A 24,939-nucleotide genomic window follows, 5' to 3' on the forward strand; every position below is an offset into this window, starting at 1 on the left:
TAATAATAATAATTATTACTATGGTATTTAAGCATTTACTGTTTGTATACACAGGTTAATCAGGTTAATCAGGTGCTGCAGAGAAGCAGCGTGGCTCAGTGGAAAGAGCCCGGGCTTTGGAGTCAGAGGTCATGGGTTCGAATCCCCGCTCTGCCACATGTCTGCTGTGTGACCTTGGGCAAGTCACTTCACTTCTCTGAGCCTGTTACCTCATCTGTAAAATGGGGATTAAGACTGTGAACCCCACATGGGACAACCTGATCACTTTGTATCCCCCCCAGCGCTTAGAACCGTGCTTTGCACATAGTAAGCGCTTAACAAATGCCAACATTATTATTATTATTATTCCACCTAATAATAATAGTGGCATTTATTAAGCGCTTGCTATGTGCAAAGCACTGTTGTAAGCGCTGGATCAGGTTGTCCCATGGGGGGCCCACAGTCTTAATCCCCATTTTACAGATGAGGTAACAGGCACAGAGAAGTTAAGTGACTTTCCCAAAGTCACACAGCTGATAGTTGGCAGAGCTGGGATTAGAACCCATGACCTGTGACTCCCAAGTCCGTGGTCTTATCCATTGAGCCATGTTGCTTCCCTAATGTTAGTATTTGTTAAGTGCTTACTATGGGCCAAGCACCGTTTTGAGCGCTGGGGTAGATACAAGGTAAGCAGGTTGTCCCACCTGATGCTCACAGTCTTCATCCCCATTTTACAGATGAGGGAACTGAGTCACAGAGACGTTAAGTGACCCAAAGTCACACAGCTGATAAGTGGCAGAGTCAGAATTAGAACCCACAACCTTTCACTCCCAAGCCCAGGCTCTTGCCACTAAGCCAGGCTGATTATCTTAAGCACTTACTATGTTCCAGGCACTGTACTAAGCGCTGGGGTGAGTACAAGCAAATCAGGTTGGACACAGTCCCTGTCTCAAGTGGGGATCACAGTCTCAGTCTCCATTTTACAGATGAGGTAATTGAGGCCCAGAGAAGCAAAGTGACTTGCCCAAGGCCACACAGCAAAGTGGCGGAGTCACGATTAGCACCCATGACCGTCTGACTCCCAGGCCCAGAAGCAGCGTGGCTCAGTGGAAAGAGCCCGGGCTGGGGAGCCAGAGGTCATGGGTTCTAATTCCGGCTCCGCCACTTGTCAGCTGTGCAACCTTGGGCAAGTCACTTAACTTCTCTGGGCCTCAGTTCCCTCATCTGTGGAATGGGGGTGAAGACTGTGAGCCTCACGTGGGACAACCTGATGACACTGTATCTACCCTAGAGCTTAGAACAGCGCTTGCACTTAAATCAAATACCAACATTATTATTATTATTATTATTATTACTCTCCCAAGCGCTTAGTACAGTGCTCTGCACACAGTAAGTGCTCAATAAATAAATGAATGAAAGAACCAAAACTGGGGTTGAAATCCAGATCATTTGACCCGCAGGCCCATAGGCCACTCTGCCTCTCAAGTACTAATTATTATTATTATTATTATTAAGTGCTAAGGTAAGCGATGGTTTTGAATTAGAATCAAACTAAACTATTTATTCATTACCTTCTGGGTGTAAGTCACTGTATTAAATATTTGGAAGGGTCCAATAGCCTGAATGCATGTGATAGCTTCCCTAAAAGGAATTTATAATCTAGCAGGGTAGATGGGTAGACAGACAAATATATTATAGAATTCTATTACAATGCCCTGCACACAATAAGCACTCAATAAATACGATTGAATATTACAGAAAAGAGGACATGGTGGATGCTATAAAATATATATAATAATGATAATAGTGAGCACTTAACAAATGCCATTATTATTATTAATAAGCACGATTAAATGAATAAATGAATGAATGATTGATTACATTTATTTTATTAATGATGTATATATATATCTGTAACTCTATTTATTTATTTTGATGGTATTGATGCCTGTCTACTTGTTTTGTTGTCTGTCTCCCCCGCTTCTAGACTGTGAGCCCGTTGTTGGGTAGGGATTGTCTCTGTTGCTGAATTGTCCTTTCCAAGTGCTTAGTACAGCGCTCTGCACACAATAAGCACTCAATAAATCAGTGCTCTGCACACAGTAAGTGCTCAATAAATATGATTGAATGAATGAATGAATAAATAAATACGATGGAATGAATGAATGATGGAATGAATGATCAAATGAATGAATGAAAGAAGGAATGATCGAATGAATGATCGAATGAAAGAATGAATGAACAGTGAATGAATGATTGAATTAATGAATGGTTGAATGATTGAATTAATAATAATAATAATGACGGCATTTAATTAAGCACATACTATGTGCAAAGCACTGTTCTAAGCACTGGGGAGGCTACAAGGTGATCAGGTTGTCCCCCGGGGGGCTCTCAGTCTCAATCCCCATTTTACAGATGAACGCACTGAGGCCCAGAGAAGTGAAGTGACTTGCCCAAAGTCACACAGATGACAAGTAGCGGAGCTGGGATTTGAACCCATGACCTCTGACTTCCAAGCCCGGGCTCTTTCCACTGAGCCACGAATGAATGAATGATTGATTGAATGAATGAATGATCGAATGATTGGTTGAATTGAATGATTGAATGATTGATTGATTGAATGATCGAATGGCTGAATAAATGATTGAATGAATGATTGATTGAATGACCGAATGGTTGAATAAATGATTGAATGAATGATTGATTGATCGAATGATTGAATTAATGAATGATCGAATGAATGGGTGATTGAATGATCGAATGGCTTATTTTAATAAATAAATAATAAACATATATAAATAAATAACATATCATATAAATATAAATTCATATTTTATAAATATAAACATAAATTATAAAGGAACATAAGTAAACATATAAACATATTTATATAAATGTATAATACATATAAATATATAATATGAAAAGATATAAATAAAAATATAAATAAATAATAAAATAATAAATAGAATTTATTTTACTTGTACATATCTATTCTATTTATTTTACTTTGTTAATATGTTTGGTTTTGTTGTCTGTCTCCCCCTTCTAGACTGTGAGCCCGCTGTTGGGTAGGGACCGACTATGTTGCCAACTTGGACTTCCCAAGCGCTTAGTCCAGCGCTCTGCACACAGTAAGCGCTCCATAAATCCGATTGATTGATTGCTGCTTGAATACATGATTGAATGAATGATTGATTGAATGATCGAATGAATGAATGATTGAATTAATGAATGAACGGTACCTCCTTCTCTTCCCCACAGCACCTGTATAGATGTATATATGTTTGTACATATTTATTACTCAATTTATTTATCCTGTACATATCTATTCTATTTATTTTATTTTGTTAGTATGTTTGGTTTTGTTCTCTGTCTCCCCCTTCTAGACTGTGAGCCCACTGTTGGGTAGGGACTGTCTCTATACGTTGCCAACTTGGACTTCCCAAGCGCTTAGTACAGTGCTCTGCACACAGTAAGCGCTCAATAAATACGATTGATTGATTGCTGGTTGAATGAATGATTGATTGAATGATCGAATGATTGAATTAATGAATGAGCGAATGAATGGATGATTGAATGAATGATTGATCGAATGATCGAATGAATGGATGATCGAATGATTGAATCAATGAATGAGCGAATGTATGATTGATCGAATGATCGAATGAATGGATGATCGAATGATTGAATCAATGAATGCGCGAATGAAAGGATGATTGAATGAATGATTGATCGAATGATCAAACGAATGGATGATCGAATGATTGAATTAATGAATGAGCGAACGAAAGGATGATTGAATGAATGATTGATCTAATGATCGAATGAATGGATGGTCGAATGATTGAATTAATGAATGAGCATTAATGAATGATCGAATGAATGGATGATCGAATGATTGAATCAATGAATGAGCGAATGAATGAATGATTGATCGAATGATCGAATGAATGGATGCTCGAATGATTGAATTAATGAATGAGCGAATGAATGGATGATTGGATGATTGATCGAATGATTGAATGAATGGATGATCGAATGATTGAATTAATAAATGAGCGAATGAATGGATGATTGAATGGATGATTGATCGAATGATCGAATGAATGGATGAGCGAATGATTGAATCAATGAATGAGCGAATGAATGGATGATTGAATGGATGATTGATCGAATGATCGAATGAATGGATGATCGAATGATTGAATCAATGAATGAGGGAATGAATGGATGATTGAATGAACGATTGATCGAATGATCGAATGAATGGATGATCGAATGATTGAATTAATGAATGAGCGAATGAATGGATGGTTGAATGAACGGCCGAATGGCGGCTCGGTCTGCTCTTCGTCCTCCGGCGCGCAGGGGGCGCCGGTGCCGGCTGGGGGGGCGGGCCCGGCGGCAGGAGGGGGCGCTCTAGGCCGCCGGCGCGCGCGGCCGTCGGTAGGGAGGAGGGCGTGCCCGGCGTGATGACGTCAGGGAGGCGCGCCTGCGCAGTGAGCAGTCCTTACCATATGGGCCCCGGCCCCGTGTGCGGCGAGGAGGAAGGACGGGCGGGCGGCGCCTGTAGCGTTGGCCGCCGGGGTCAGGGGTCAGGGGTCACGGGTCGGCCGCCCCCCCACCCCCCCTTCACGCCATGGGGAAGAAGCAGAAGAACAAGAGCGATGACAGGTAATCAATCAATCGTATTTATTGAGCGCTTACCGTGTGCAGAGCACTGGACTAAGCGCTTGGGGAGTACACGTTGGCAACCTAGAGAGGAGGTCCCTACCCAACAGTGGGCTCACAGTCCTAAAGGTAACCGCCCGGGGGGCGCCAGCCTCGGAGGGCTGCCCGCAGGAGGAGGGGGAGGAACAGGAGGCTGGGCTACAGTCGGGGACGATGCTGGGGGGGCTGGGCTATCATGGGGTGGGGGGTTGGGTTGTCATGGAGGGCATGGTGGGGGGCTGGGTTATCATGGAGGGCATGGTGGGGGGCTGGGCTATCTTGGAGGGCATGGTGGGGGGCTGGGTTGGCATGGAGGGCATGGTGGGGGGCTGGGTTATCATGGAGGGCATGGTGGGGGGGCTGGGCTATCTTGGAGGGCGTGGTGGGGGGCTGAGATATCTTGGAGGGCGTGGTGGGGGGCTGGGCTATCATGGAGGAGGTGGTAGGGCCCTGGGTTATCATGGAGGGGACGGTGGGGGGCTGGGTTATCATGGAGGGCACGGTGAGGGGCTGGGCTAACATGGAGGGGATGGTGGGGGGCTGAGTTATCATGGAGGGGATGGTGGGGGGCTGGGTTATCATGGAGGGCACGGTGAGGGGCTGGGCTAACATGGAGGGGATGGTGGGGGCCTGGGTTATCATGGAGGGGATGGTGGGGGGCTGGGCTATCATGGAGGGGATGGTGGGGGGCTGGGCTATCTTGGAGGGCATGGTGGGGGGCTGGGCTATCTTGGGGCGCATGGTGGGGGCTGGGTTATCATGGAGGGCATGGTGGGGGGGCTGGGCTAGCATGGAGGGCACGGTGGGGGGGGCTGGGTTATCATGGAGGGCATAGTGGGGGGCTGGGCTCTCTTGGAGGGCATGGTGGGGGGCTGGGCTATGATGGGGGGCATGGTGAGGGGCTGGGCTATCATGGGATTGTGGGGGCTGGCCTATCCTGGGGGCAGTGTTGTGGGGCTGGGCTACAGTGTGGGGGGGTTGTGCTATCTTGGAAGGCATGGTGGGGGGCTGGCCTATCATGGGGGGCGTGGTGAGGGGCTGGGCTATCCTGGAGGGGATGGTGGGGGGCTGGGCTACAGTGTGGGGGGGGTTGTGGGAGGACTGGGGCTTCTGGGGGCACTGGGACCTGGCTTGAGGTGTGGAGGCTCCACCAGCTGCCGGGGGGTGGCCAGGGCTGCCCTCCCTTCCACCCTGCGCCCTCTCCCCTCTTCCGCTCGCCCGGTTGCCCCCCGAAGGGATTGGGGTGTCCCCCTGCCCCCCTCGCCGCCGCCGCTTCTCACACATCCTCGGGATTCAGGCCGTACACAGATAGTTTTCCAGAGCCTGGCGATTCCCCCCTCCGGCCTTCCTTTCTGTTTCCTTTGGCTTCTCTCAGTCCACGTCTGGGGAGAGAACAACACAGCAGCCACGGATGCCCCGTGAAGTCTCATCAGAAGATGAGCCGGGGGAAGGAGAAGAAATCAGTCGGTCAGTTGTTCAGGGTTCGCCGGGAGCAGGACACTGTACTAAGTGCCTGGGAGAGTACAGCAGAACAGATTTGGTAGACAGGACGTGTTCCTTGTGCACGTGAGAAGCAGGGTGGTCTAGTGGGTAGAGCCCAGCCCTGGGAGTCAGAAGGACCTGGGTTCCAATCCCAGCCCCGCCACTTGTCTGCTGGGTGACCTTGGGAAAGTCACATCACTTCTCTGGGCCTCAGTTTCCTCACCCGTTAAATGGGGATTAAGACTCTGAGCCCCACGTGGGACAGGGACTGTGTCCAACCCGATTTGCTTGCATCCACCTCAGCGCTTAATAATAATGACGGCATTTATTAAGCGCTTACTATGTGCAAAGCACTGTTCTGAGCGCTGGGGAGGTTACAAGGTGATCAGGTTGTCCCCCGGGGGCTCACAGTCTTCATCCCCATTGTACAGATGAGGTAACTGAGGCCCAGAGAAGTTAAGTGACTTGCCCAAAGTCACACAGCTGACAACTGGCAGAGAAGCAGCGTGGCTCAGTGGAAGGAGCCCGGGCTTTGGAGTCAGAGGTCATGGGTTCAAATCCCGGCGCCACCACTTGTCAGCTGTGTGACTTTGGGCAAGTCACTTCACTTCTCTAGGCCTCAGTTCCCTCATCTGGAAAATGAGGATTAAAACTGTGAGCACCCTGTGGGACAACCTGATCACCTTGTAACCTCCCCAGCGCTTAGAACAGTGCTTTGCACATAGTAAGCGCTTAATAAATACTATCATTATTATTATTATTAACTGGCAGAGCTGGGGTTTGAACCCATGACCTCTGCCTCCAAAGCCCGGGCTCTTTCCACTGAGCCACACTGCTTCTCTTCGTGTGGCGCTTAGTGTAATGCGTGGTACATAAGTGCTTAACACATACCGCAATAATTAATAATATTATCAGTACTAGAATTGAAAAGGAAAAGCGTTGTGGCTGACTCTCCTGCTGGTGTTAGTTGAAATGAGTTCTTGGTAATTGGGAAGAGAAGAAGCTTTTCTTAAAATCTGGATTCTGCGCAAGAAAAATTAATCAAATGTAATAAATTCCATTGATTTATTAAGGGCATTAAGCCCCTGCTGTGTACTGAGCACTGTACTAGGTGCTGGGAATAATAATGATAATTGTGGTATTTGTGAAGCACTTACTACATGCCAGGCACCGTACTAAGCGCGGGGGTGGATCCAAGCAAATTGGGTTGGATACAGTCCTTGCCCCACATGGGGTTCACAATCTTAATTCCTGTTTTACAGATGAGGTAACTGAGGCACAGAGAAGTGAAGTGATTTGCCCGAGGTCACACAGCAGATGTGGCTGAGGCCGGATTGGAACCCAGGGCTCACGCTCTCTCCACTAGGCCCCGCTAGACCAGATGAAATACCAGGCAAATAATGCATGGGTGAGAATTACACCCAACAGAAATACTGAGGAATTGTTTTAGGTGTCTAATTTCAAAAGAATTTTATAAGCGTCTAATTTCAAAAGAATTTTATTTTACTTTGTTTTAGCATTTAAAGCAAGTTTGGAATGTGGGAAGGCTGGGATTTTTTTTCCATAATAATAGTGGCATTTAAAGGGTTACTGTGTGCCAAATACTGTACTAAATGCTGGAGAAGAGATTAGATAATCAGCTCTGACAACTCCCAAAGGAGGCCCAGTGTGTATAAGAAGGAGAACTGGTATTCAGTGTCCATTTTACAGATGAAATACTGAGGTCCAGAGAAGTTGTGACTTTCCCCAGATCACCCAGCAGACAAGTGGTGGATTCAGGAAATGTAACACTTAATGACACCTATTTGCTTTACACGTGAAACGCGTGTGAAATAAGGTGTTGGGAAGATCTGGGCTTTGCCCAGATCTCCTCTCTCCTAATCACCCATTATTCTATAGCATTAAAATCTCCTCTTAATAATAATAATAATATTCAATGCCTTTGCTGGAAAGAGTTCGGGAGAGTTCAGTAGAGGGGGAAGGAACTTAACAATCTAAAAGGGGAGACAGACACAAAGCTATTTGCGGCAGAAGAGAATGGAAAGATGGGATATTTGGATACTTTAAGCCCTTAATTTATAAGCAGTGTGGCCTAGTTTAGGAGTCAGAAGGTTCTAATCCAGGCCCTGCCACTTGTCTGCCGTATGATCTTGGGTAAGTCACTTTACTTCTCTGGGCCTCAGTTACCTCATCTGTAAAATAGGAATTAAGGCGGTGAACCCCACGTGGAGCGGGGACTGTGTCCAACCTGATTAACTTGTATCAATCCCAGGACTTAGATCAGCGCTTGGCGCATAGTAAGTGCCTAACAAGTACCATAATAATTATGATTAGAGGCGCGTGGAAATCACTGTGCTCTACACTGGTGTGGGTGTAGGAAAGGGTGGAAGGGTTTGTGATTGAGGAGGAGACAGAAATGGGGATTTTGGAAGGACTTTGATGAGGAGGACAGTGGCGATCTGGTGGATCGGAAGGCGAAGGAAGTTTTCAGACAGTTGGAAGGGTGTAGCAGAAATCCTGCAAGGTGTGTTTGTCCACAGAAAACCTACCTGAGAAGCAAAAGTGGCCTAGCGGAAAGAGCCTGGTGAAACCGAGGAAACCCAGAGAAATAAGGTCACACAGCAGACAAGTGGCAGAGCTGGGATTAGAACCCATGACCTTCTAACTCCCAAGCTCGGGCTCTATCCCCTATGCCCTGCTGCTTCTCAAGGGAACTTTAGTCCCCTTAGTGTGGGTCTGAATCTCTCTTTGGGGTCTTTTGCCCCAAGGATGAGGCTGAGGGATGGAAAGGAGGCTGAGGGCTTGGTTTTGGAGCCCTGCTGATCATGGCAGGGAAGCTTGGGGTGTTTTTTTATTTTCTTAATATGGTGTTAAGTGCTTACTTTAAACCAGGCACTATTTTGAGCACTGGGTTGGATACACAGCCCCTGTCCCACATGGGGCTCACAGTCGTAATCCCCATTTTCCAGAGCAGGAAACTGAGGCCCAGAGAAGTGAGTCGACCTACCTAAGGTCACACAGCCGACGAGTGGTGGAGCCGGGACTAGAACCCGGGTCCTTCTTACTCCCAGGCCTGTGCTGTAGCCACTGGGCTACACTGCTTCTCTTCTGGGGCCTGGGGACGTCCCCCTGGGCTCACTTCCCTCATCTTGTTTCCACACCTTCAGTTTTGCTGCGTTATTTTGAAATCATCACTTTCTCTGCTTCCCTATTCTTTCCCACCCCACAGCAGTGTAAATCCGCATTTTGGGCATTTCACTGGGGTTCCGTCAGCAGGCTTCGGGCATTTTCCGGAGCCAGGAAACAACCAGATTTCAGGTTGGAAGCTGACATATTGCACCGTAGGATGGAAGCAGCCACATCCATTCCTCTGAAACGGATGTGGGTTTTTTTCCCCCAAATATGCTAAGGAGCCAAATGGTTAGCTGGGAATTACCGATATTGAGTACTTTCCAAAACGAGCTGTTAAAACCGTTCCAAGTTGCTTAAAAGAGACCTGAATTTCCCTTGCAAGGGAGATTAACACACTTCATCACCTGAATGAGACCCCTGTGAAGATGATAATAATATTAATAATGATGGTATTTAAGCACTTACTATGTGCCAAGCACTGTTCTAAGTGCTGGGGGAGATACACGGTAATCAGATTGTCCCACATGGTGTTCACAGTGTTAATCTCCATTTTCCAGATGAGGTAACTGAAGCATAGGAAAGTTAAGCGGCTTGCCCAAGGTCACACAGCAGACAAGTGGCAGAGCTGAGATTTGAACCCACGTCCTCCGATTCCTAAGCCCGGGCTCTTTCCGTAATTTAAGATAACTTAAAACTACTGACATGTCAACCGATTCTGCTTCAGGATCAAAATCAGCTCACCTAAGGATCCACCGAAGGATGGTGAATTTAGTAATTGTAGAAGACTTCCTTTTAATATTCTCAAATAGCAAGGGGCTCAGAATTAATTTTTGTCCAAAAGGAGGCGGATTCTGTATTCTGGTCGGTCTGGGACAGCCCTGTTTCGGCCGGAGTGAGCATTTCCTCAGCCCTTTCCTCTCCAGATGGTTTCCAACCCTCGCTGCCTGGAACCAGCGGGACGAGATTTTCTCGTTATCGTTCCTGACCCGGTTAAACTGGTCAGCGTCCTTCGCACCGACCCGTAGCCGCCCTCGTTGGTTTTTAAACGCGTGGACCGCCTCATCGGTTCGTTTTCAGCATCCTGGGACTCCCCCTCTCCTCTGTCCTGGTTGTTGAGAAGGAAGGGGTCGCCTTCCTTTCCCTGAAGATTAACAACAAAAAATAATGTAGCGAGCCCTCGTCATTACTGAAGACGATTCTTTTGGGGTCTAAAGTTGCTCTCTCTGTAGTCAGCTTGGCACTTTGGGAAGAACATTATCTCTTTCAGATCACTTTAGACAGTTTAATGCCCTGCAGCCTTCACCGGGCACGGGATAAACGTTTCCCAAGAGTTCTAACTTACTACCCAAATGTATCCTTAAGTGGTGGAAGAACTGGTCTTGGCCTTGTATTGTTTTCTCTGAAGTGTCTTGAAGTCCTGGACCTAAAGTTGCAATGGGGCTGGGGGAGAGTGCTTTTCTGCTATTTTCTGCCCTGACCCAGAATTACATTTTGTTAGTCACCATTTAGGTCAGCCAGTCCTTCGTATTTATTGAGCGCTTACTGTGTGCAGAGCACACTGTACTAAGCGCTTGGGAGAGTACAACACAACAGTATAACCGGCACATTCCCTGTTCTCAATGAGCGTACAGTATAGAGGTAGCTTACTGCCCTTTGGCCATGCTTGAGATGTTTTAGAATCGATATATTTGGTGCGTGGTGTGAAATGTTTTTTTTTCCCCTTTTATAACCATTAAATTGCCCCGCAGGAAATTGTTAGGAAGGCATGGTGACTGAAAGGCCTGATGGCTTCGAATTTCCTGGGTAAAATGTCACCTGTGCCACACTTGTGAATTTAGAAGGGTAGAACAGTATTCTTGCCATCTGCCTAATCAAATCAATCACTGGTATTTATTGAGCGCGTACTGTGTGCAGAGCACTGTACTAAGTCAGTCAATAAGTCATATTTATTGAGTGCTTACTATATGCAGAGAACTGTACTAAGCACTTGGGAGAGTACAGTAGAACAATAAACAGACACATTCCCTGCCCCACAGTGAGCTTACAGTCTAGAGGGAGAGGTAGACATTAAATATAAATAAATTACAGATCTGAACATAAGTGCTGTGGGACTGGTGACACAGAAGGGAATGGGAGAAGGGGAAATCATGGCTTAGTCAGGGAAGGCCTCTCGAAGGTATTTTCAGTAAGACTTTGAAGGTGGAAGTGAGTAATTATCAGTTATGATGAGGGAGGGCATTTGAGTGCAGAGGCAGGATACAGGAGAGGGGTGGGCGGTGAGATAGACGAGATGGAGGTACAGTGAGAAGGTTGGCATTAGCGAAACAGCGTGGCTCAGTGGAAAGAGCCCGGGCTTTGGAGTCAGAGGTCATGGGTTCAAATCCCGGCTCCGCCAATTGTCAGCTGTGTGACTTTGGGCAAGTCACTTAACTTCTCTGTGCCTGTTACCTCATCTGTAAAACGGGGATGAAGACTGTGAGCCCTATGTGGGACAACCTGATCACCTTGTAACCTCCCCAGCGCTTAGAACAGTGCTTTGCACATAGTAAGCGCTTAATAAATGCCATTATTACTATTATTACTATTATTAGAGGAGCAAAGTGTGGGTTATGGTGAGGTGAAGTAGGAAGGGCAGAGTGAGAAGTTTCTGTTTGATGTAGAGGTGGATGGGCCACCACTGGAGGCTCTTGAGAAGAGGGGAAACATGGTGTGAACGTTTCCGTAGAATTAAACAGTTGATAGACACGATCCCTGCCTGCAGTGGGTTTACAGTTTAGAGGGGTAGAAAGACATTATAAATATATGTAGTATACTATAATAAATCCCTCTTTCTGCTTCACTGTATTAGCCCCGTAAGAAGGTTGGTGGCTTGACTGAAATTTCTGTGCCTGTATTAGGTGGGTAAAATAAATAGGATTTATTCCGCTACTCCCCCCCCGGGAGTGGCTGGAAGGCTGAGGAAAGCTGGCCCTGGGGAGGAACCGTGGAGAAATAAGGGAGGATGGGAAGACAGGGCTTCCCTGGCCACCCTCCATCTCGTCATCGGAGGGATTTCCTGTTTCTCCAACAACCCCCAGAAGGAACCTGCTATGTGACCTAGGGCAAGTCACTTCACTTCTCTGGGACTCAGTTCCCTCCGCCGTAAAATGGGGATTAAGACGGTGAGCCCCCGTGTGGGACAGGGACTGTGTCCAACCCCATTATCCTGCCTCTACCCCTGCTTAAAGGTCACAGACCCAAGACATTGACACAGCAGAGAGGAAGGCATATGGGGTGGGGAAATGAGGGATTAGTTAGGAAAGGCCTTTTGGTGGAGATGTGTTTTTAATGAGGCTTCGAAGATGGGGAGAGTGGCGCTCTGTTGGAAATGAAGGGGGAGGAAATTCCAGGCCCTTAGGGAGGACAGACGACAGCATTGAGGTACGACAAATAGGGGGATCGGAGAAGCAAAGCGTGAGGACCGTGTTCTAGATTAGCAAGGTGAGGTTGGTGATTGATTGCTTTCAAGCCAGTGGTAAGGGGTTGTTGAGGAGGTGGACGGGTCGGCCGTTGGAAGTTTCTGAGGAATGGGTAGATAGATGTGTGCAGGGTTTTTCTTGAGAAAAACGATCCAGGCAGCACAGGGAAGTCTGGCCTGGAGTGGGAGAGACAGGAGGCAAGGAGGTCAGTGAACAGGCCGATGCGGTGGTCAAGGTGAGACAGGATAAGTGCTTGGATCAGAATGCTAGCAGTTTGGATGGAGAGAAAGAAGCTCTACTGAGGTAAAGAGGCTGCCAAGTACTGTATACTCTTGAAAATTCAGGGTGTAAAAACTCCCCAGCTTCAGTTTTACTTTTCAATTTAATTATTCACCTCAAAGAACGGATTCCCCCCTCACAAAGCCACCAGATCAGACCATGGGATCCAGATAGAAATTGACCCAATATTGATTCCCCAAAGTTCAGAAAAATTTATGCCGTGCACCTGTAGCTTCGTTTCATAGTGAAAGCAGGGAAAAGGCAACTGTTTATTGCTCTAATTGTGGTATTTGTAAAGCACGTACTATGTGCCAAGCACCGTACTAAGCACTGGGCCAGATACAAAATAATGAGGTCCCACATGGGTCTCCCAGTCTGAGGAGGAGGGAGAACAAGTATCGAATCCCCATTATGCAGATGAGGGAGTTGTGTCTTGCAGAAGTTAAATGACTGGCCCAAGGTCACAAAGGAGGCAAGTGGCGGGAACCGGCTGGTTCGGGCGAAAAAGCCAAGAAGCAAACAGCAAGGCAGGGTAAAGTACCCCCTCTGTGTTGGTCAAGACTGAGGTTCCCTGGCGTGGTAAATGCCAGAAAGACGAGGAAGGTTGCCACCACACTCTTACCACAGGCCCTTCCGTCTCTTACTAGGAGAGGAGCTGAAGAAGCGAAAATCTCCCTGCTTGAGTTTCATTGCGCGTCCTCCGGAGATACTGGTGGGCAGTAAAATTACCCCCATGTGAGCAGGAAAGCAATCCAGCCCACCAGAAGAATGATCCCACCGGGCTGGAGACCCAAAGGGAAATTAGAAGAAGCCCAGACACTTAAGCGCCAAAATGGAGCCCTCTTGAGAAGCAGCATGGTGTAGTGGTTAGACCACGGTCTTGGGTTCTAATCGCGACTCCACCACTTTGCTGTGTGGGCATGGGCAAGTCACTTCAGTTCTCTGAGCCTCAGTACCCTCTTCTGTAAAATAGGGATTAAAAGTGCGACCCCGCTGTGGGACTGGGACTGTGGTCCAACCCGATGAACTTGTATCTACTCCAGTGCTTAGAATAGTGCTTGAAACAGAGTAAGCGCTTAACAAGAATTGTAATTATTACTGCCGTTGGTACCCGAGGACTCAAATTGGGATCTCTGCCTGAATACGCTCTCCCTCCTCCAGTGGGGCGAACAGGAGATGGGGCGGGAAATGTGAGTGCTAGCCTTTCCTTCCTCATCCTCCAGCGGGAGGGGAGGTGATGGAGAGCCAGACTTGAATTTTGAAGAGAAAGCTGAAGGTCCCGCCTCAGTGGTGGACAGAGAGAGGTGGGTCCTGCCAAACTGGAGATACAGTGGGAGGGAAGGTCATGGAAAACTGAGTTTCGATTTGGGTGGAGGAAGCGAAAACTGAAGATCCCACTTCGGTGGAGGACGGAGAGATCAGCCCTAGTTGTAGGGGGAGAGGAAGTACGGGCTGAAAATCCCGTCATTTGGTCCGGAGGCCGGGATGTTCTCAGGTGGCTGTAGGGCCCACATCGAAGCCCCTGACGTGAGACGGTTTGCGTATATCTTACTAGCTCACTCAAAAGCCGATGAGCTATTCTTGCGGCCAAGAAAATTGACCCTAGACCCAAGTTCGGAGTTAATATACTATGGTTTGGGGTCACCTGAGCAGGTTTATAATTGCATCCTTGGAAGCTTTGCGTTTTCTTTTTAGTTCCGCATCCTGCTGACAGGATCTTTGGGAGGAAGAGGTTGAAAACTGGACCCAGGTCACCCGGAGATATAGTTAACCAACTTGGATGATTTTATATCATCTTTTCCCGCCATCAGGGGCGGTTAAGATGCATGCGACTGTGTCTGATTTCGTTGGCGGGGATGAAATCCCGTTCAGTGAGACCTGTAGCGTGGTGGTCGGTTGGTGATGACACCTATGTTAAGGAAAACTCGTGTGTCAGGACTCGTGTCTTGGCCAAAGTCATGCGTGTGAACAACCGTTTCTTCTGGCCTTTTGTTCTGTCCAGGCAGGCCCGTGTTTGTGGAAGGTTATCCGCTGATTTCTCAAATGTTCTCTCCAAAATGTGTAGTGAAGGCCCGTTTTGGGAAAACTGGCTGTATTTTTAGGCTCTGTTTTAATAATTAATAATTATGGTATTTGTTAAGCACTTACTATGTGCCAAGCACTATCCTAAGCACTGGGGTAGATAAAAGGTAATCAGGTTGGATACAGTCCCTGTCCCACATAGGGCTTATACTCTTAACCCCTATTTTACAGATCAGGTAGCTGAGGCCCAGAAAAGTGAAGTGCTTTATTGACTTAGAACATTTAATTTATTTCTCTCACATCACTCAACGACCGTCTTTTGTCCACCCCAACACTTAGAATGGTGCTTTACACATAGTAAATGCTAGACAAATACCAGGACAACTGGGAAAAACTGTGAGCCCGTTGTTGGGTAGGGACCATCTCTATATGTTGCTGATTTGTACTTCCCAAGCGCTTAGTACAGTGCTCTGCACACCGTAAGTGCTCCATAAAAACGATTGAATGAATGAATGAAATACCATCATGGTCATTATTATTACTAATATCTGCTCAGAATTGCCCTTAAACCATAACTACTTATCAGCAAATGGCTGACTTGGGAAATTTGCTGACTGGGGTTTATTTGTGCTGGGGTAAGATGAAAGTAAAAGCAACCACTGTTTTTCCTGTTAATTTGATTTCCCACCCCTAATTCTTTCATTCATTCAATCGAATTTCTTGAGTGCTTACTGTGTGCAGAGCACTATACTAAGCGCTTGGGAAGTACAAGTCGGTAACAGAGACTGTCCCTACCCAACAGTGGGCTCACAGTCTAGAAGGGGGAGACAGACAACAAAACATGTAGACGGGTGTCAAAATTGTCAGAATAAATATAATTATAGCTATATGCACATCATTAACAAAATAAATAGAGTAGTAAATATGTACAAGTAAAATCGAGTAATAAATCTGTACAAATACATAGCACTGAGGTAGCTTTGTGGATAAATTTGAAGATCTACACTAACCCCCCTCTCTTCCCCCACCGTGTATCACCCACACCTGTGACACTAAGCCAAAATATTGTGCATGACTGCAGGCGAGTGCTCTAAACTCACCTGCAGAGCTCACAAAAAGATAAGAGGCCGAGCTTATTGTGTCTTAGGGCCACTGCCTGGTTATGGTTTAACATATGGTTAATTGTGGATTTGACGAATTTGGCCTCAAACCTGGGGTGGGGAAGAGAAGCAGAGAAAGACCTCCGGATTAAAGTTTCAAGGGGTACAATAATGGTATTTATTGAGCGTTGACTGTGCACCAAACCCTTGGGGGGACAGATCAGCAGATGTCCTCCTGCCTTCAGGGCATTCCTACTTGGAAGTCATTCCTACACAGCAAACTAAACATTTCCAAAACAGAACTCTTCATCTCCCACCTGCCCTCCCCTTTCCCATCACTGTAATAATAATAATAATAAAAATGATGGTATTTGTTAAGCGCTTACTATGTGCAAAGCACTGTTCTAAGCACTGGAGACACCACCACTATCCCCTCTACCTCACAACCCCATAATCTGTTGGCATTATCCGTGACTCATCTCTCTCATTTAAACCACCTGTTTAATGTCACCAAATCCTCTCCTGCCTTGATTACTGCATCTGCCTCCTCGCTGACCTCCTTGCCTCCTGTCTCTCCCCTCTGCAGTTCAGACTTTATTCTGCTGCCCATTTTTCTACCAAAACGTTCAGTCCATGTCTCCCCACTCCTCAAAAACAAAACCTCCAGTGCCCACCCATCCACCTCTGCTTTAAAACAGTCAAGCAGCTCACCCCTTCCTATATATATATCTATATATATATATATCTATACACACACCTTTCTTCTCTGATTTCCTACTAAAATCCAGTCTGCATTTCATTCCTCTAATGCCAACTTCCCATACAAGCCCTGGGGCAGTTACAAGCAAATTGGACCCAGTCCCTGTCCCACGTCACAGTTTCAAGCCCCATTTTCCAGATGAGGTCACCGAGGTCCAGGGAAGTGCAGCGACTGACCCAAGGTCACACAGCAGACAAGTGGCAGAGCTGGGATTAGAACCTAGGTCCTCGGATTCCCAGGCCCATGCTCTTTCCACTCAGCTATGCTGCGTCTCCGTAATTTATTTATATTAACGTCTGTTCTCCCGCCTAGGCTGTCAACTCTTTGGCAGAGAAATTACTTACCGACTCCGTTGTGTTGGACAGTTTAGTACAGCGCTCTACATCATCATCATCAATCGTCTTTATTGAGCGCTTACTATGTGCAGAGCACTGTACTAAGCGCTTGGGAAGTACAAATTGGCATGAAACAAACGCTGTGTCTGTTTATAGTAAGCACTTAGTACAGTGCTCTGCACACAGTAAGCTCTCAATAAAAACGATTGAATGACTGAATGAAAAGCATGCAAGAAACACCATTGATTAATTGATCAGCAGCTGGGACACAGGCCACGTCTCCCATGGGGCTCATCATCATCAATTGTATTTATTGAGCGCTTACTATGTGCAGAGCACTGTACTAAGCGCTTGGGAAGTACAAATTGGCAACATATAGAGACAGTCCCTGCCCAACAGTGGGCTCACAGTCTAAAAGGGGGAGACAGGGAACAAAACCAAACATACTAACAAAATAAAATAAATAGAATAGATATGTACAAGTAAAATAAATAAATAATATCTGCGCCTCTCATTCCTCCGACTTCTGTCACAGGACGAGAGTAGGCAGAGACCAGTCTCTGTCCGGGTTACATGGGCTCAATTGATTGGGCAGCTTAGATTTCAGTAGAACCCAAAGCGTTAAATGAGGTGAAGCAGGGGGAGAAAAAGAGGTGTAATCTGAGTCAGTGTACAGCAAATTTAGGGTGAATGGACCGTCCCACCAGTCTCGCTGCTTCTAGCTTTTCCCCTCTTGAAGCGGGCACACGTACAAGCGTGCGTATGATCTTTAAAAAATGAGAGTAAATCCTTATTGCAGCGTGGCTCAGCGACAAGAGCCCGAGCTCGGAAGTCAGAGGTCATGGGTTCTAATCCTAACTCTGCCACATGTCTGCTGCGTGACCTTGGGCAAGTCACTTCTCTGAGCCTGTTACCTCGTCTGTAAAATGGGGGTTAAGACTGTGAGCCCCACGTGGGACAACCTGATCACCTTGTATCCCCCCCCCAGCGCTTAGAACAGTGCTTTGCACATAGTAAGCACTTAACAAATGCCATCATTATTATTATGAGAAGCAGCGTGGCTCAGTGGAAAGAGCCCGGGCTTTGGAGTCAGAGGTCACGGGTTCAAATCCTGGCTCTGTCAACTGTCAGCTATGTGGCTTTGGGCACGTCACTTAACTTCTTTGGGCCTCAGTGACCTCATCTATAAAATGGGGATTAAGACTGTGAGCCCCTCTCATGGGACAATCTGATCACCTTGTAACCTCCCCAGCACTTAGAACAGTGCTTTGCACATAGTAAGCGCTTAATAAATGCCATTATTATTATTATTATCTCTCCTCAGGCAGCTCCAGTGACCTCACCCCTCGCCCCTCATGTGAAACCCAAACTCCTGACCATCGGCATCAAGGCTCTCCTTATCCTCACTCCCCTCCCACGCTGCAACTCAGCCCGCACGCTTCGCTCCTCTAATAGCCACCTACTCTCTGAATCTCAACTTCAAATAGCTGCTACTTGAGGAGCGCTCACTAAATATGACTGACTGAAGGACTTAGCATAGTGCTTAGCACACCGAACATGCTCAATAAATGCCATTAGTTGATAGGGTCGACTTGGTTTAGCTGTATTAACCAAATCCCTCTCCTCTTCACCCCCCTGAGTCACAGAAGGTTTGGTAGAGTAACACATTTGCTTTGCCCATGGACTCCTGTGGATTCAGGCTTCAGGTTTCTTTTTTTTTTTTTATGGTATTTGTGAAATGCTTACCATGTATCAAGCGCTGTTCTAAGCGCTGGGTTAAATACAAATTAATCAGGCCAAAAACACAATCTCTGTCCCACATTAGGCCCACAGTCTAATTAGGGAGGAGAACAGATATTGAATCCTCATTGGGGAAGCAGCATGGCTCAGTGGAAAGAGCCGAGCTTTGGAATCAGAGGTCAGGGATTCAAATCCCGGCTCTGCAATTGTCAGCTGTGTGACTTTGGGCAAGTCACTTAACTTCTCTGGGCCTCAGTTACCTCATCTGCAGAATGGGGATTAAGACTGGGAGTCCCCTGTGGGACAACCTGCTCACCTTGTAACCTCCCCAGCACTTAGAGCAGTGCTTTGCACATAGTAAGTGCTTAATAAATGCCATTATTATTATTATTTTACAGTTGAGGAAACTGAGGCACAGAGAAATTAAATGACCTGCCCAAGGTCACGCAGCAGCTGGGATTGGAACCCAGGTTTTCTTACTCCCAGGCCTGGGCTTTTTCCACAAGGCCACTCTGCTTCCTTAACAGAACCATCCATCTGCCACTGCTCTGGAGAACTGTGTTAAACAGAGTATGCGGTATTTAAACCCGTGAAGCACAGTTAAGAATTAATGGCATGAAATTCACTTTTTCTGAAACTATCCAAGTCCTCCGTGTTCAGCCATCCTCTTGTGAAAAATCACGGTTAAGGAGCAGGTAACTCTTCAAGCCAGCGCAGCCTGGGGAAGCAGAGTGGCATTTAACTCAAAACTTGAAGGAAATGAAAATCAGTAGAGAAGGCAGAGGCTACTTCAGGCACGGTGTCTCTGTCGGTTGAACTAAGCCAACACTTGTTGAGCTCTCTGCCTCTGCTGCGTTTTTCTACAAAAACTTTTAGCCGTGTTTCCCTTCTCCTCAAGAATCGTCAGTGGTTACCCATCCACCTCCGCATCAAACAGAAACTCCTCACCGTTGGCTTCTAAGTCAGAAGCATCGTGGCGGAGTGGATAGAGCCCGGGCCTGGGGGTCGGAGGACCTAGGTTCTAATTCCGGCTCTGCCCCATGTCTGCTGTGTGACCTTGGGCAAGTCAGTTGACGTCTCTGGGCCTCAGTTACCTCATCCGTAAAATGGGGATGTGAGCGTGAGCCCCATGCGGGACAGGGCCTGTGTCTGACCTAATTAACTTGTATCTACCCCAGTGCTTAGAACAGCGCTTGGCACACTGAACAAATTATTATTATTTAAAGCACTCAATCACCGTGCCCCACTTCTGTTGTACCTTGCTACTCTCCTACTACATCCCAGCCCTCACACTTCGCTCCTCTCAGGCTAACCGTCTCACTGTATCTTGATCTCATCTATCTCACCGCCGGCTTCTCACCCACATCCTGCTTCTGGCCTGAAACGCCCTCCCTCCTCGTATCTGACAGACAGTTATTCTCCCCCCTCTTCAAACCCTTATGGAAGGCACATCTCCTCCAAGAGGCCTTCCCTGACTAAGCCTTCCTTTCCTCCTCTCCCACTCTTCCTCGCCTTGACTTGCTCCCTTTATTCATCCCCCCTCCCAGCCCCACACCACTTAGACCATTATCTGTCATTTATTTCTATTAATGCCTTTCTCCCCCTCTAGACCGTAAGCTCACTGTGGGCAGGGAATGTGTCTGTGATTAAACTGTACTCTCCCAAGTGCTTACTGCGTGCAGAGCACTGTACTGAGGGCTCTCAGCAGCGTGGCTCAGTGGAAAGAGCACGGGCTTTGGAGTCAGAGGTCATGGGTTCAAACCCCGGCTCTGCCAATTGTCAGCTGTGTGACTTTGGGCAAGTCACTTAACTTCTCTGGGCCTCAGTTACCTCATCTGTAAAGTGGGGGTGAAGACTGTGAACCCCCGTGGGACAACCTGATCACCTTGTAACCTCCCCAGCGTTTAGAACAGTACTTTGCACAGAGTAAGTGCTTAATAAATGCCATTATAAAACAGTTAGCAGACACATTTCCTGACCCCACCGAGCTTCTGATCTAAAGCGTAAGAGCACACCTGTGTACACCTGAGAGTGAAAGTGCACGGACCCAAGTGCATAGATGACACGGAGGGATGGGAGAATCCGGTGGTTGGAAAGAGGGAAGGCCTCTCGGAGGAGGTATGATTTCAGCAGGGCTCTTTCGGTGGAGCGTGATGATCTGTCAGATAGGAAGGGGGAAAGAGTTCCAGGCCAGAGGAAGGATGTGGACAAGAAGTAGCCGCGAGACGGATGAGATTGAGATATGATGAGGTCAGGGTTGAAGGAGCGAAGTGTGTGGGCTGGGTTCGAAGAGTAACAAGGTCAGGTCGGAGGGGGAGAGATGTTTAAGAACTTTGAAACTGATAGGAGTTTCTGCTCGATGAAGAAATGGATGGGGAACCACTGGAGGTTTTTGAGGAGTCGGGAGGTGTGTATAGAATATATATATTTTTTATTTTAGAACAATTATCTGGGCAAGAGAGGGGGGAGAAATGGGAGGCAGGGAGGGCATGGGGAGGCTGGTGCAGTCATCCAGGCCAGATAGGATGAGGGCTTGGTCCACTGTGGAAGCCGTTGGGATGGGGAGGAAAAGGTGGATTCCTTCTTGCCATCCTATTGGCCACCATGGTGGGCCAGGCACTTTTCATGTCCCAGAGAGACGGCGTGGCTCAGTGGCAAGAGCCCAGGCTTGGGAGTTGTGGGTTCTAATCCCGGCCTCGCCACTTATCAGCTGGGTGACTTTGGGTAAATCACTTCGCTTCTCTGGGCCTCAGTTCTCTCAACTGTAAAATGGGGATTAACACTGTGAGCCCCATGTGGGACAACCTCATTACCTTGTATCTATCCCAGCTCTTAGTGCTTGGCACATAGTAAGCGCTTAACAAATACCGACATCATCATCATCGGTCTCTCCCGGACCTCATTCGCTCCATCCTTTCCCATCCTTTCCCAGGTCATTTCCCCCCCAACAACACGACGCAACGGACTGAGCACAGGCCTGGGCATCAGAAGGCTGTGGGTCTGTTGTGTGACCTGGGGCGAGTCACTTCACTTCTCTGGGCCTCAGTTACCTCAGCTGTAAAATGGGGATTGAGACTGTGAGCCCCACATGGGACGGGGGCTGTGTCCAACTCGATTTGCTGGGTTCCACCCCAGCACTTAGTACAGTGCCCGGCACATAATAAGCACTTAACAAATTCCATGGTTGTTATCCTTTTTCACGCATCTTTGCAGTTTTCCAATCCCTCTGATGGTTACCCATTCCTCCACTTTAAAGAGAAACCCCGCAATTATGGCCCTCATTTAGCTCTTTTCCCCATCTACTAAACCGATCCCCTGTCTCTACTCCCCATTCCCCCAGCTCACATGCTTTATTCTCCGCCTGCCAACCCTCTCACGCCACCTCATTCTCATCTCTCTTTCCGTTGACCTTTCACTCTCGCTCCGTCTTCTATTCGGTTTGATGCCCTGGTATCTTTTCCTCATTCGTGGTTGCAGCATTGCGCTTACCCGCTCTGTGCTGCTCTGAGCCCCAGTGATAATTCCAAATCAGAAAAATAATTGCTCACGGTAATAATAGCTGCCTTGGAAGTCATGGAGGCCACCTGTTTGAATCTTCCCAAAGGTAGAGTTTATGAGTTGGCACATCCTGTAATTGGTCACTCGAAAGCCCGTCGAGCCCGTTTCAGGGGTATTGTGACGATCAGCATTTCTCTTGACCCCTTGCGTGCAAATTGAAATCAAGCAGAGGTGAAATGTGGAAAATGTCCAGCTTGCAATGGGGAGGGTGTTTTGAATTTTTCCAGCAACCGGATTAGAACTAGACTCACTCAGAGGAAATGGAAATACCTCTTTTCCTCTGTCTGTAAAAAGCAGGTTTAGGTGCTCCTCCACTGGTTATGCCGTCACTGAAGTGAACGTGCGTGAAAGACAAAAAAGCTGAAGGCCGAAGGTGGGGAATTGAGAGGACAGGACCTAGGCTTGAATGGGTCCTGAGGGAGCAGAAATGGGGGTTTGAGCCTCCCTCCCACAGAGGCTTTTGTGACCATCATCATCAATGGTATTTATCGAGCATGTACTATGTGCAAAGCACTGTACTGAGCGCTTGGGTGAGTATACTAGAACAATAAGCAGACACATTCACTGCCCACGACGAGCTTCCAGTTTAGAGTAAAGCATGGGAACACACCTGTGTTCACCTGTGAGTGGCCTGAGTTTTCCTTCCTGTGAAGTTGGTCAGGACCTAATTCCCATGCTGTGGGGTAAGCGCAGGCTTATCTTGGGCCTAGCCTTCTATTTCCCCTGAAAGTTGAGCCCCAAAGTTCCCAGGGAATGAGGGACAACAAGCCCCCTTTCCTACCAGCAAGGCAGGGATCGGGGGTTCAAACAAACACCCGGACCAAGCAGGAAGAGAGGAATGGTACCTCTATTCTCCATTTTGCTTTGTCGTAAGCTCATTCTTTTCTGGAGGGATTCGAAACCATGACCTTCCAGCTCCCAGGCCCTAGCTCTAACCCCTCTGCCATGCTGCTTCCGATCCCTGCCCACAAGGAACTTACGATCATGCCGGTAGTGTTCTGTTGAGGGTAATCTTCCTCAATATTAATTTCGGAATTCGCTAAGCGCTTTCTCTGTCAAGCATTGTTCTTGCTCCCCTCTGCCCTTTTACCTTTCTTCATGAATATTGACGATACCGGTGACATCTCCGCGTTTCATTCATCGAGGAAGAGCTTTTGGCAGCTTTGAAGTGAGGGGGGGGTCCCCTCCCTGCTTGTAAATGGGAGCAGGGCCAGGAGTGTTGCTGTTTTTTTTACGACCGACTGCTATGGCTTCTTCCTCTCTAATTAGGACAGGTACCATGCCATCGCTTGTTGGAAGATTGTCATTTGCTTCTTGGCTTGTCCTTTTTACTGAGTTCAGTAGTAGAAGGGGTGTCTTTTCATGGCGTTGGTCAAGTGTTTGCTCTGGATCAAACACTGTTCTAAGCGCTGGGGTTAGGTTGGCCACAGTCCATGTCCCGCAGCCCAAGTTGGAAGAACTGAGGGACAGAGAAGCCAAGCGACTTGCCCAAGGTCACCCTCCAAGCACTTCCCAGGTCTTCCACCTCCCAGGCCGTGACGTTCCCACTCGGCCTAGATGCTTCTCGCGTTTCCGAGGCTAGCGAAGTGTGGCCGTCTCTTCGGTGCCTCAGAAGTTCCTGTGATGGCGTGCTTAGGGCCGTATAACTCCGTCGACAGCGTGTGGAAGTCACGGCTGTTGCGGAGGAACGCTTAGCCCTGGACCTCTTCAAAGACGCTCCCTTTGGCGCGTGTTCCTCAACTTGATTTTCCTGTTGCGACGCAGGTTACCCCGAGAGTCGCTTCCGTCTGATTCACCGGGTGCGGCAAAGGGGTTGTTGCAGTAATCGCTCGGCTGCGAGGAGACTCTGTCTCCGGCGCGATGCATCTGACTCAGCCTCAGTGACTCCCCTCGGCTGGCTGGTAGAAGGACGGGTTCCTCCCGGGTTTATTTTGGGGAACTGGAGTTCGGGTTTCCTGTTCCAACAGGGTGCTGTTGGCGACTGTCTTCGTTCTCCAGGAGTTTAACCCGGAATTTTGGGGGGGTGGGTCAGCAGCCGGTGGATATGTGGTTCAGTGGGTCTCAGAACACTGTTCTGTCTGTTGTAGCGTGGCTCAGTGGAAAGAGCATGGGCTTTGGCCCTACTGAGAGCTCACCTCCTCCAGGAGGCCTTCCCTGACTGAGCCCCTTCCTTCCTCTCCCCCTCGTCCCCCCCTCCATCCCCCCCATCTTACCTCCTTCTCTTCCCCACAGCACCTGTATATATGTATATATGTTTGTACATATTTATTACTCCATTTATTCATTTTACTTGGACATATCTATTCTATTTTATTTTGTTAGTATGTTTGGTTTTGTTGTCTGTCTCCCCCTTTTAGACTGTGAGCCCACTGTTGGGT

At 47.6% G+C, this 24,939-nt stretch overlaps 1 protein-coding gene across 1 annotated transcript in view; it reads left to right on the top strand.

The window, feature by feature from the left end:
- Positions 1 to 4,473: 4,473 nt before the first annotated feature.
- Positions 4,474 to 24,939, top strand: part of EIF5B (eukaryotic translation initiation factor 5B) — a 54,146-nt gene continuing 33,680 nt past the window's right edge. Inside the window, exon 1 of the mRNA XM_038761788.1 lies at positions 4,474 to 4,659. Coding sequence (XP_038617716.1) covers positions 4,625 to 4,659 — 35 coding nt within the window. The 5' untranslated portion in view covers positions 4,474 to 4,624. The remainder of the gene's footprint in view (positions 4,660 to 24,939) is intronic.

The sequence above is a fragment of the Tachyglossus aculeatus genome, chromosome 20, assembly GCF_015852505.1.
Source record: "Tachyglossus aculeatus isolate mTacAcu1 chromosome 20, mTacAcu1.pri, whole genome shotgun sequence".
NCBI classification, from domain to species: domain Eukaryota; kingdom Metazoa; phylum Chordata; class Mammalia; order Monotremata; family Tachyglossidae; genus Tachyglossus; species Tachyglossus aculeatus.